This window comes from Sciurus vulgaris (assembly GCF_902686455.1).
Source record: "Sciurus vulgaris genome assembly, chromosome: 13".
Lineage (NCBI taxonomy): Eukaryota > Metazoa > Chordata > Mammalia > Rodentia > Sciuridae > Sciurus > Sciurus vulgaris.
The window spans coordinates 81,319,884-81,333,863 of record NC_136474.1 but is presented as its reverse complement, the minus strand read 5'-3'; the positions used below and the strand labels follow the sequence as shown (position 1 = coordinate 81,333,863).

General features: G+C 41.8%; 1 protein-coding gene across 2 annotated transcripts in view; it reads left to right on the top strand.

The window, feature by feature from the left end:
- Window positions 1-8,069: 8,069 nt before the first annotated feature.
- Window positions 8,070-13,980, top strand: part of FECH (ferrochelatase) — a 32,711-nt gene continuing 26,800 nt past the window's right edge. For both annotated transcript variants that reach the window (XM_079109505.1, XM_079109504.1), the window contains exons 1-2: window positions 8,070-8,279; window positions 12,013-12,139. In XM_079109505.1, the coding sequence (XP_078965631.1) occupies window positions 8,213-8,279; window positions 12,013-12,139 (194 nt within the window). In that variant the 5' untranslated portion in view covers window positions 8,070-8,212. The remainder of the gene's footprint in view (window positions 8,280-12,012; window positions 12,140-13,980) is intronic.

Below are 13,980 nucleotides of genomic sequence, written 5' to 3'. Positions count from 1 at the left end.
TCAGAATTGAGTTTATATGTGGTATAATTTAGCGTACAGTCTCAGAGATGAAGGTATTCAAAGTTTTAGCTTATTCTTTAGGTGTTTACCTCTGTGTTGCTGAGTAACATGCTTATATTACATTGATTTTTTTTTTTTTCAGTTTTAGACATTGTCTATTGATCTGTAGAAGGTGAGGATTTTGCTTCTTTTCCTGTCCCAACACTCACACGTACCCTTCTCATCTCTCCATTTTTCTCACTTAGTTCAATTGTAATTTTGGTTGGCTGTGTAGTAAACTATAATTTATTTCCCTTTCTGTCCAACTTTTGATTTTCTTTATAATTAATAGCTTTTATTTTAGTACCGTGAATTCAATCTCCAAAGATGTTCAGACATATTGGGTAGTCTTAGCAGTATGTCTTCCCAAAGAAGTCTCTCCTGGAAACTAGTTGCCATCCTGGGATCTATTTTGCTATCATCCTGAGAATTTCTTTTGCTTTCACCCTGTATTGAACATCCTATTTACTATATCCCATGTTTACTGGTTCTTGGTCTACTTTCTAATTGTACTTGAGTACTTCCTTCAGTAGTTTCCTAAGAAAAAGTTAATGGAAGGTAAATTCCTTGAAATGGTATCCCTAAAAATGCTTTTAATCTATTGTCACACTTAAACTATGGTCTATATATAGAATTTTGGGTGAAAAAGCATTTTTCCTCAGAATTTTGACATCTTCTGGTTTCTAGTGTTGCTATTGAGAATTCCTAAGCATTTTGATAGCTAATCTTTTACATATTGCATGTCTTTTCTGGAAGCTTGTTCCAAAAGTTCTGAAACTGCATATTATTTCTTGGGACCACTCATCCATCCTGATGAGCAGTTGATGGGCCCTTTCACTTCAGAGTCATACTCTTCAATTGTGAAAAAAGTTTCCTAAATTGTTTTATTAAAGGTCTCCCTGCTGTTTTGTTTTTTTCCTATAAATGTTCTTATTCAGATATTAGACCTTGTTTCAATTTTACTTTTCTTTTTGTTTTTTTAGTGGCTATTTTCTGGAAAATTTCAGCTCTTACCCAATCCTTCTATTGAGGTTTTCATCTCTTTTACGATAGTAAGAAAGTTTTGTGGTTATTATTCTCATTTTGGTCTCAGAAAGTTCCATCTTTAAAGTTTCTAATCCATGTTTTCTTTTTGCATCATCCCAGTTTCCTCCATGTTTGTTTTTTAGGTAAGTTTATGTCTTTCCTGTTGGAAGCTTTTCTCAGATGTCAAGTGATGCTTGATTTTCTACTCATAATGCAGAACAAGGGACTACAGTTGTCCTCTGGGTGCTCTGAGCATGTGTAGGAGATGTAAGACTCACTATGCACTGAGCTTGCTTTGGCTGGTTAGTAGCCTCCTCTGCCCCCATGTCAGTACCTTTAGGTCATTCCTTGAGCTATCTAGGTTTCCTGTGGAGGGAAAAAGGAGGAGAGGGTTGGGTTTCTGTACCTTCCAGAAGTATATGTGGTTCATTGTTCTTTGCAGTTTTCAGTGTGTCTCTGTTCTCACTGTCTGGGATCAGCCATCTACAACCTCCTGCTACTTCTCGGAACCAAATCTAGTCAGCCACTCTGAAGGGTGAGAATCCAGGCAGTCTGATTACTGCTATAACAATGTTTTGACCTAATTCTAGCACCTCCTTTTCATCTTCACTTCCAGAGGTACATGCGGCTGCCAGACCTGAGTCACCAAGGGATTATGTTATATAAATCTGGATGGTTGTTTTAGGATGTCCAGTTTAAGATTATTTTCTTGGATCTACCAAATGGAGCACTTACCCATCTGCCTTCTAGCTTCTAAAATTCTGTTGCTATGGTTCCCTTTTCCCTATCCTTTTAAGTTTGTGCCTAAATACAAACAAAAAGCACCACTGCCACCAAAACCTCTGTTGACATTTCAGTGGGGTTTGGGAGTGAGTAGAAGGAACTACATCCATGTGTTCAAGCCCCACACCCCCTAACTTTGTGGTTTGGGGGATTGAATCCAGTGGCACTTTAACACTGAGCTACATCTCCAGCCCTTTTTATTTTGAGACAGGGTCGTGCTGGATTGCTGAGGCTGGCCTAGAACTTGCAACCCTCCTGCCTCAGCTTCCTGAGTTGCTGGGATAGTGGGTGTGTACCACCAGGCCTGGCTCAAGCACTTTCTTTCCCTGGAGATCTGTATTTGAGGACAGTTGGATGGCAAAAGTAAAAGGGAAGAAATGTTCAATTATTAAATTTAGGAAGGAGGGGCGATAACTTATCTGTAAATGGGGAAAGAAAATAATGTCTATTGAAAGGTTGTAAGTGACATTTAATATTGGGTCATGGGAATGGGTAGATGGGCACTAATCTTAGGTTTTGACTGTTACAATAATGAAAGAATTTCCTTAGCATATTCAGATTCAACTATGAATCTGAATTCATGACTCAGTGGCTGACAGCAAGTCTAACAAACCTGTGCCACTGGTCAAGGGATAACAGGTGAGTGATGGGAAGTCTCAGAGTACCCTGGCCCCTACTGTCTGCCACCTTTTTCTCCTTGCGATGCTTCCTGAAGGAAGGGAGCAAACCCCAGCACTGGAACCAGATGCACCAGGATTCAAATACTAGCTTCTGCCCCTTTCCAATTGTGTAGCCTCAGGAAAAGGGAACATCTGTAACTCTTCTCATCTGAAAAATAGGGTAATACTGCCTCTTTGAAAAGTGGCTACAGTGTTTAGAGTTACAGTATCTGGCACTTAATACTTAGAAAACATTATTACTAACTTCTTTTTCTTGCTGGCTAAATATAGGCATGACCCAAAGATCTGACCAAACTTTACTTATTATAGCTAGTGTTACTGAACCCATGTCCATTTACTTGCTATTTGAAAAAGGCCCAGTGAATCAAGGACAAGTTGTTGGGGAAGGAAAAGGATTTATTCAGTAAGCCAGCAAACCTGAGAAGGTGGTAAACCAGGGTACTGAAGGACCATCTTAATTCAGCACAAATTTCAAGCTACTTTCATCTGAAAGCAAAAGAGGAATAGGAGGGGCAGGATTCAGTTTGGAAGTGATTGATGGCTAAAGACTTTTAGGTGTCTGTCCAGTAGACTAGAGATCTTACAAAACCCTACGTTAGCAATCTGTTGTTCTTTCACATACACAAGGTCATAATGCCCCTCTAAATATTGAAAACCTCTTAATCTTGTTTTGGTCTTTAAGGGGGAAGAGAGATCAGGGAAGTTGAAAGTTTAGGTAAATCAGTCTTATACCATTAGTATTGGACAAACATTCTTTAAATGACAAGGGCTGTGCTCTGGGAGGCAGAAGTCTTTTCTAGTGCAGGATCACAGAGGTGAGGTTAAACACAATGTGAAGGATTAGGGCTAATTTTTCTTTATCTGTGCAGGTCTGCATCCAGAATGACTTCCCACATCCAGAATATTTCAGTCTTCCTCCTCTTATAAATTCTAATACCACCTCGATGAAAAGCATTTCTTTGCCCACTCAGCCAGAAATCAGCTCTCACTTTTATCAGGGAAACTCCTGTTCACCGTGGGTTCCCTACTACATGTGCATTTTCTGGATAAATATAATACCCCTGCCCAATCTTTGCTAAATGTGAAAAAAAGACATCTCAGGAAATCAGATTTGGATGGAGGAGGTAGAGAGATTCTCAAAGTCAGAGTTGTTAGGTTACAATGACATGAAAGGAATTCCCTTAGCAGATTCAGATTTAGCTATGAATGGGGTGGGGCTGGAGGAGAATGGAACCCAGGTAAGGCATTGAGGAACCTTTTAAAGTTTCGTTCAAGAACAGCATTCATATAGAATGGGGGAGCTCTTAGAATGGCCATGCAAGAGCAGGAAGGTATAACTAGGGCAGGACCCCTGCATGAAAGGGGCCTCTGAGGCCTGTTGTTTCTGTGAGAAGAAATTCCAAATTCTGGTCCTCTAACTCGGAAAGAGGACAAAGAACTTACCATCTGTCTGAGCTCTTCGTAGGAAGTAAAAGCTTTCTGGGAAGAATCTACTCCCTGGCTTTTGAATTTACACATCTTCAAAAAGCAGCACTACCAAGCAGAGAGGTTACACCAACCTAATCCAAGATGGATAAGACTCCTAGGTCCTGCAGAAAGCAGAAAGGCTCTGTAGAGACCCTTTCATCACCACCTGGAGCAGGGGAGTCTGCAAACAACTCTTACCAAAACTGAGCTCAAAACAGTCATGACCCGTGGCAGAAATGAAAGTATTTAGTGATGCAGGACATGTCTTAATATTGACTCAGAAACTTTGGTGTCCCCTCTGCTCCACAAAGAACCTTCAGAAACCTGAGCATCCCTGTTATAGGGAGATCACTCAGAAGACCATTCATCACCTACTAAGTTCTGCATCTGTGGGCCTTCGTTTCACCTCATCCCAACCCACTCACTGCTCAGTCCAAATGGCCTCTTCACTATTCCCCAGCAGCCTAGCGTATGTTGAATTGTGTCCCCCTAAAATATGTTGCCATCCTAACTCCTAATGCCTGTACATATGACCTTATTTGAGAATAGGCTCTTACAGATGTAATCAAAATAAGGCTGTTAAGGTAAGTGTGGGATCCAATAAAACTGGTGTCCTGATAAGAGGGGAAGTTAGCATGTGGAGGTGCCATATGACATCAGAGGAAGGGATTGGTGTGCTGCAGTTTCTACCAGCCAAGAATGCCAAGGATTAACCAAACTCCTTCCCTCTTTCAGGTCCCTACTTGAATGCTACCTTTGCAAAGAGGTGTGTCTGTCTGACTGCGCTGCCCAAACTAGCAGTTCAGGCCTCTCTGCATTCCTTTTCCTTCCAGTCCCCTAGTTATACTTGACATTATATTGTAAATCTTATCTTTGTCCTAAGATGATCATCTACATTGCCTTCTATAACATTATTTCCATGAGAGTAGAGACTTTCCGATTCATTTCTGGATGCCCGGTGTCTACTATGCGCCTGACAGAGAGCTGACTTCCCACATACTTACTTCATCAGTGAATGAGTTAGTTTAATTTTTTTATTTTATGGTACCGGGTATTGAACTCAGGGGTACTTAACCACTAAGCCATATTCCCAGTCCTTTTTTGTATTTTATTTAGAGACAGGGTCTCACTGAGTTGCTTGGAGCCTTGCTAAATTGCTGAAGCTGGCTTTGAATTCATGATCCTCCCGCCTCAGCCTCCCCGGAGGCTGGGATTACAGGCATGCGCCACTGCACCAAGTGAATGAGTTACCTTTGTGTACAATTTCCTTCTTAACTTTTTAATGCTTTTGTCCTTCATATTACCTGACAGAATGCTTTACTCATAGTGGACATTCAGTAGATATGTGTAGATGAATATCAATAAGCCCATCACCACTGGTGGACTCAGGGCTCTGTGTGATTAAAAAGGGTAAGTCAAGATGTACATTGTCTTGATCTGGATTTGGTTGTTTCTTTGCCATAAAATGATTGTGGGGACAATTGATCAGATTTTTCTGAGTAGTCACTATAGCTCACCATTTGTCACATGCAGCCACTGTTTTCCTTGCACTGAATCCCCTCCCCCATTCTTTTTCTGATTATAGACAGAGTTGAGTAATCTGAATTTAGTTTGTATAGCTCAGAGGTGCCAATCATGGCAAATAATGAATTAGGGGATCCTCTCCCTGCTTTCCTGAAGCATTGAGCTGAAACCAACAAATTCATTTTATTTGGAATCACATGCTGAACTCAGAGTGTTGTTGGTGACAGGCGAGTGCTTTATTCACTAATTAAGTCACCCAGGCTGAGATAAACCCTCTCCCTTGGGCAGGGGTGCTGCTTATCTGAGGCAGCCCAGAGACTGTGCCTTTTAGCCTTCCATTTGCTAATGGAATTGGTATATAATTTTGTTAAAAATGTGTAAGTCAGGAAAAAATGTGTATGTGTACGCACACGCATGCGTATGTGTGTGTGTGTGTGTGTGTGTCTATTATAGTTCTTCACATTCCTTTAGTCTTTCAGGGTCTCTTCTGGTTTTCTTAATAAACCTGCATTCAGAGTTCACAATTTCCAAGTTAAGGGCTGTGTTTTCTATCAGTTTTGAAAAGGATTTGTATAAAAGCATATTTTATCTGCTTTCCTTTTATAAGAACATAAAAAGTTATTCACTGAAAAGCTGTTGTAATAGTGCTTGTAAGAAATAAGCCATAGGTTAGAAATAACAATTATATGTACTCTCTGAGGAAGCAAGACTGTGAGGTTCCACCTTCAGTTACAATCTACAAGTAGATTGCATAATAGGTGCAATATGTGAATAAAATGAATGAAATGGTGCTAATTCACTTAAAATGTCATTACATTGACATATGTAATAAAGCATTTTTGCTAGTTCCTTTCTCCTTTTTGGTTGAACAAAAACCTAATCTGTCCCAACTGTTAATTTTGTGAGGTTTGGAACCTTTATGCTTTGTCACAACTCATCAGCATTTTCCTGGAAGGGGCCAGAAACTCCTCTTATCTCTACCTAGCAGGTAGGCTCAGCACCCAGGATAGAGAGGTGACTTACCCAGGACTTCCCAGAAGTGACCAGGAAGATCTCACATAGATCAGACATCTTGAACCCCTGGCCTTTTCTAATTCTTTTGTCTATACTTATTCCAGCACAGCATTTCAGAACATGGAGTAAAGCCTTTTTATGTAGTTTATTTAGAAAAAAAAAATGGATTCTGACTCTGTGTAGAAAAGTATATTATCTACAAAGATCACCTCTTTAAAGTGCAACTTCAGACACATAAAAATTTGGTTATGAGTCAAGAATTAGCAAAATGCACAGGCAGTTTGATACTTGGAGCAAGTTTTACTACCTTTTCTCAGGGAATGTCATGCTTGCATTAGAAGATCATGGAGGTAATATAAAAGACAATCTATTTAATTTGACATTTTGCATTGGGCTTATAGTCATAAAAAGCCAATAAATTAATTCAATCAAGAACACGAATTTTAGCTACAAAAATTGGTTTTCAATTTGATCTAGACCCTGTCTGACCTGAATGTTTCACATGACTTGGCCCCTTAAGTCCTTCAGGCCCTAGCCCAAATGTCAGTGAGGACTTCTCTGACCCACTGGATTCAAATTACAATAGCCTGCCCCTTCCCCAGCTCCCCTACCTTGCTTCATTCTTAACCGCTCATCATCATTCACAATACTCTATGTCTAGATTGTTTTCTGTTTTCCCCCTAATCTCCTACAGGAAACTTGATCTTTTCTGTTCGCTGCTGTTTACCTAGTGCACACAGTCGGTGCTTAACATTGGTTCAGTGAATGAATGATTCCTGAGGACCTTTCGGTACCAAGGGCTCAATGTTCACGATATATTTGACACACATAGGCAGGGTGGGCTGGTGGAGGTGCAGGAATGTAGGAATTGCTGGAAAGGTGTCCTCGTGAAATTGGGGGTGGGCGGTTAAATTGGGAAGGTGCTCGGAAATGATTCTGACAAACCTTACTATAACAGCCCCCCAAGAAATGCGTTTGCCAGCTTGTCCTTCACTTTTCCTAACACTCTCATATTAGCAGTATAATGTTCACTTTTTGATGTCACTGGTCGAACAGCTGCTTTAGAGGTGCTGCTGAGAAATCAAATGACATGATTGCCTAATACAAAACAATCCCTTTTTCTGAAAAACAAAGTAAAAAATAAAAAGTCTGCGCACTTGTGCTATACTAAGCAGGCAAACTGGACAACTGAGGCAAAAGCATCCTTACATTTAGGTTACAGTGATGGAAATGTCTGGAGTCTTCCTGCCTTGACCAGGTTGGCAGACATAACCAGGAGATCGGTCCAGGGCAACGAGTTGAGTGGCACTTTGGTGCACTGACCTGTGACAGGAGGAAAGGTGGCTACTAGTCCAGGTCGGGCCACCTTCTCACAGTGGGCAGCTCCCAGCCAGCTGCGAGGGGCGTCTCTTCGCCAGGCCCGCCCTCCAGGCCACGCCCTCCCGCAGAGTCGGCCGTGGAGAGGACACGTTTTCGATGAGGGGCGTGTCCTCACCTGGCCCCGCCCCCGTCCGGCAGCGAATGAGCGTGCGCGCCGCGAGAGCGCCGGGTGCTTCGGCATCTGATAAGGGATCAATACGCGGGTGGGGAGCGCTCCCTGGGTTCGGTGTTGGTTGGACCGGTACCAGAGGGTGCCACCGCGAGAGGAACCCAGGTCCCCGATCGAGGCTGCCCCGGAAATGCTTTCTGCCGGCACAAACATGGCTGCGGCCCTGCGAACTGCAGGAGCCCAGCTCCGCGAACGGCGTAAGTGGGGCTGTCGCGGCGACCCAGGGGCGGCGGGCTGTTCCCAGCGGGGCGCGCCGGCCTGCGGGCTTCCGGGAGACGGCCGCGCAGAGGGACCCGGGATGGACCCTGAGGTCGCCGGGAGGGTCACAGAAGGCGCGGGTTCAATTCTCATGGGTTCGCTGAGTGGACGTGAGCCCTGGCAGACTTACTAGTTAACTGTCATACTTAACCTAGCCTTACTTTCTGTCTTCTGTACTAAATGATTGTTTTGGGGTTTGCGGGAAGGAAGTTATGTTAAGGGCCTGTCACTTAGAAGTAACACAGGCATCCGTCATCACCACCATAGGCATCTGCACAGCCGTTCCCTCCCAAGTTGTTATTAATCATTGCAATTCAGAACTTTATTTCTGCTTTTGAACTCGGAGGTTCTCTACCACTGAGCTACATCCCAGCTCTTTTTATTTTTGTAATTTTAAGACAGGGCCTGGCTAAGTTGCTTAACTTCTGATCTTCCTGCCTCAGCCTTCTGAGTCACTGTGCTTGGCTTCTACCGTTAATTATTCAAAATGATGCGTATTTTTATGTGCGCCTTTTGAAATAATCCCCATCTCCTATCTGATAAAAAATGGTTATATATTGAAGTCCTGTGTACCTTGCCTACAGTTCTCCCCCAAGTGTCCAAAATATTAAAATAATTTGGTTTTGAAGAACAAGTGATACTCATGAACTTAAGTCACAGATATACTTTTGAATGATTTTTCTGTTGGGTTTGTCCTGGAGTTGTGGAGTTTTATTTTTTTTATATCATCTTTTCCTCTTCTGCATATCCCTGTTTGATAACCCTTATTATTTATAGATGTTCCACAGGTAACCAGTTGTCCCTGTGAAGGCAGTGGGCAGGACAAAGTCACTTGGTTCTAGTTTATATGTGGGGAAGTCTGTATTATTGAATATTCTTAATCTCTTTCTCTAGCCACATGCAGTGTGCCAGGGACTGTTTTGGGGGCGAGGCATAGAGTGTTTTCCGCCTCTAATCTTCATAACAGTTGGCAAGGTTAGCCTTATCACCATTTCACAGATGAGAAAAGTGAGACTTGCAGTGGCTCATTCAGTTTCCCAAGTGCAGCCATACAGCTTAGTCCTATGTGGGATTTCCCAGATCTTTCTGGCTCCAGAACATACTCTGTATACTACACTATGCTGCCTGTGTGGCTATAAGCTAAATTTATTTAGCAATCTCAGTTCATGCTTTGAAAGATTACTTTAACTCTTATAGCTAAACAAATTCTAATTGTTTGGTGGAAGGCACTTCATTTTTCTAGAACCTTTAGCTCATTAGGGGAGGGGAGTGTCTTAGAGATGTCCTTAACAGATAGGAATATTAACCCTAAGTCCTGAGTGGGCAGTATCACTGTCCTCTCAGGAATTTGGTCAGCCATGGAGAAGAGAATTTGGTAAACGAGGGCATGGCAATAGTTAAACAACTCAAAAAGCCACAGTTCCTAAATTGTACTAGGAAATTCTAATGTACTAGATGGAAAATCTAGTCTTACCCCAACTTCCTTCCCTTTCCTTTTTTTAGGGTTGCAGGAAGAAATTTTATTTATGATGAGTTAGTCAAATTTTGGAATACCTGAAGTTCTATTCTCATACCCCAAGTAATCTGATGTAATCTTATTTATATATGAAATTAGGGACATTGAAGCATGATTGAGAACTTGGTGAAACCTCATCATGTAGTTAGAATTCAACTTTTCTAAAATAAGGAGATGTGTGTTACTTTGAGGTTTCATATGAATGGAATTGAAATTTTTTTCCCCCCCAGTATTGGGGATTGAACTCGTTGGTGCTGCTGTACCACTGAGCTATATCCACAGACCTTTTTATTTTGAGACAAGGTCTCAACAAGTTTCTGAGACTGGTTTCAAACTTGCAATCCTCCTGCCTCAGTTTCCCAAGTAGCTGGGATTATAGTTGTGCGCCACTGGGCTGGGCAGGAATTGAACTTCTTTATGTCAGTTTGTACTTTCATTTTGACTTAGTAAGGATTACTCAGCACAAACCCATGTAGTTGGCTATGTTGGGAATATGCACAATCTGGATTAGTTGGAAATCTAAGTGACCTAGAGATATTGTTTTCCCATGTTTTGTACACATGCTGGGTGATTTAAGAGAAATCAGAGCAGATGTAGTTCCTATTCTCTAGAAACTTAAAATGAAACTAATGATAGCACTGATCATGTGGCAGACACTGTGCAGTGCTTCACTTGTCCTGTCTGCTTTATTCCTCATGAGAGTTCCAATAGCAAAAATGTCATTTTATAGCTGGGGATGTTAAGGTTCAGAAAGATTATAACCTGGCCAGAGATTACTGCTTGTAAGGGACAGAACTTAATTCAGAGTCAGACCTGGCAGGTCCACAGCCTGAATTACTCATCAGTGTACTTTTGCCTCTTTGGATGACAGCAGGAGGCTGATCTGAAGCTGATTTCTCCTGTTCAAGTACTAACCAGGCCCAAACCTGCTTAGCTTCCAGGATGAGACAAGATCAGACACATTCAGGGTGGTGTGACCACAGACTCTAGCTGATTTCTAACTTAATGGCTTGAGAGTGGGGAAGGAGGTCCTGTGTATGGCATGAGAAACAGTAGCAATAATGGTCCCATGTTGCCCTCTTCAGTACCTACTGTTTGGGTTCAGTTTCATTTCACTGTTTGTTTAAGAACTAACACTCTCTGGCTACAACTGAGCATAGCACATGGACTCTTTGTTTCATGTGACTTCTCCAGGCCTACCTTTTAACTCTTGTGGGGCTCAGGTCAAAAGTATATTTGGTCACACACATATAGCACATGTTGGATAGCAAGCTAATAAATGGAATATGTTTTATCCTCTGACATTGGCAAATAGACCTTCATGTCAATTAGAAGGGTAAACTCTTGAACTTGAACTCTTATGAACTGCTGCAGAAATGTGGAGGCCTTGGGAGAGTCAACCTGCAAACTTGCCTGCTTCTCTTCCTGCCACCTGCCACCCCTTGGCCACCCTTCAGATCCAGGATTGTTTACACTGATGACACATTCCACCGTTAGGAGGATAGATGAAGAGACTGTGGGGCTGGGGTGGGGCTTTGGGAGCAGGGAATTGTCAACTCCTACGTCCTGGGAGTTGGGTCTGGTATATGGGGTATGGATTCTGGGCAGGCTTGTCTCCTTGGCCATATAGATTGCATACTGCATGGGGTGGGGTGCAGAGAGAGGAAGGCCAGAGCGGGTCCCCCACAATTGCCAGGATCCCAGGGCAATACTGGCGTTCACAACACTGGTGCTTTACTAGTGCTTGAAGGCAGAAATGAGATCTGCAGCTAGTTGAACACTGACCCGTTCCCACTCCCTAAATCAGCCCTTCATCTTTCCTGTGGACCCCTCACCTTTCCCTTGACCACCACCCTTAGTAACATTTAGAATGTACAGCGGTTCTTATGAGGGATCATATCAAAACTGCAGCCAGTGTGTGGCTTCCAAATCGCCTCCCTGCAGGCTTTCATAAGCCATCCTAGGGCAGCAGATCTCCACCCATCCCCTTGGAGAGGCCTTAAGTACTTGTACCCGCCTGCAGAGAAATGCTGGGAATATCACCTCTGCCATCACATCTCTTTAAATTTTAAAGCCAGGAATTATACCCTGAGGACCTCTTCAAAAGAAATTACTTTCCAGCTAGATTTCATGCTAGCACTTTAATTTTGTCACAGTGGTGCATGGCAGCTCAAGGGCCCATCAGCCATGGAGGTGTCATTTGGGTACAGCAGCAGCGACAGCCACCACAGGGACGGGCCAACGGACTAAGAGTACAAAACCTCAAGCTCAACCGGAAAAGAGGTATGAGTCTAATTTTAGGATCTTTCTTTATTGTTGCAAACACCAGTGGTTCCAAGCTACCTGGCAGGAGAGGTACTGGGAAAATCCACTATATTGGAAGTACTGTGTTATTTTCTTGGTGTCCTCTAAATAGTTCTTAAACTACAAATTTTAGTGTCCCCGAGCCCTCAGCAGGGATTTTGTTGAAAATAGAACACATAAAACTAATCTTCAAATCATGCAAGAATTTGATCTTGGAATATGTCATATAAATTATGTGTATGCTGGAAATGTCTTTATGAACCTAACATAATTATGCCTGTGAAGCATGTTCTGTACAGGTTAAAGAGGAAGTAACCTACCAATAATTTCTATAGAGGACTCTACCAAAATTAGAACGTAATTATAAATGACATACTATGATTTTTTAATTTATCAAACAAATCAAGTATATGTTTCACCCCTCAGCTCTTTTATTTGCTGGGGGGAGGCAGCAGGCCTGTTGTTTGAGGTTCCTCTTCAATAGCAGAAGCCACAGCTGTCCTTAGGTCCTCCTCTGAAGGGCAGCTACAGCAGACTTTATAAAGGGAAGTTGTTCAGATCTAAGGGTACCTAGAAATAGTACACTTTCACACCAGGCAGAGTGAAAGAAGGAAAGTAGCTGTGACCTGTTTGATTCCTTGACCTTTCTGCAAGATTTGATGTCAGTGTAGTAAAGCTAATGCAGTCATGAAAATGGAATATTCTAATTTTGTATTTATTGTTTTTCATGGTGATCATAGGTTCATTGATGTAATGCTAGGTAAACTGAGGTTTGTTAGGGATAGGACATGGGAGTGATAAATCATTCCCTCTCAACTCTCTGTTCTCCTAAAAGATGGAGTTTGTGAGGGAGAAGCAGAGACATCGTTTTTGGTTGGCAGTAATCCAAGCAGGGCACTACTTCTGCCTCCAGCAGCCCCTCTTCCCATCTCAGCCCAAAGTTCTTAGGGGCTGGAATAGGTATTGTTATAAAGTGAAGAACTGATTCAGTGTGGAAACCTGGAAGGAAAGTTATTTCATCACTATATTATTCTAGTGGCAAAAGTCAATAATATAAATAGCCTTAATTTAAATTATTCAAATTAAATAAAAATCTAAAATAAGCCCTAGATTCTAAGCAACTTTTTATCATATTTATAGAAAAGCAATAAAAATACAGATGGGAAAATAAAAGATAAAAAAGATCACTGATAATCTTACCATCTAACATTTTATCTCTGTATCTATTTGTATTCACTCAATATATACTTACTGAAACGTGACAATGCTGTACATATTATCTTACAATTTCTCTTTACTTACTGTGTTGTCATATAACTATAAATATTCTTTTGTATTATTTTAGCAGCATAGGAGTGTTTTATTAAATCATAATTCATCCAGTCCCACATTATGGGCATAGGTTATTTCTGTTTTTTTCCATATTTGAGTTGAAACAATGAGTGCCTTTGTGTATCATTCTGATACCAGATCTTTTAAAGGCATCATGCTGCTTAGTGCATGGACTGAACTGGACTGGAATACTTGTTTTAATCAGCTTTTTTGCTGCTGCAGCTAAAAGACCTGACCACAACAATTTTTTGGGAGAAAAAGTTTATTTGGGGACTCTTAAGTTTCAGAGGTCTCAGTCTAATAGACACTGGTTCCATTCCTCTGGGCCTGAGGTGAGGCAGAACATCATGGCAGATGAGTGTGGTGGAGTGAAGTGACTCACATGATGACAAGAAGCAGAGAGAGAGAGAGACTCTATTCCCCAGATACAAAATATATACGCCAAAGGCATGCCCCCAATGACCCACCTCTTCCAGCATGCTACCTCC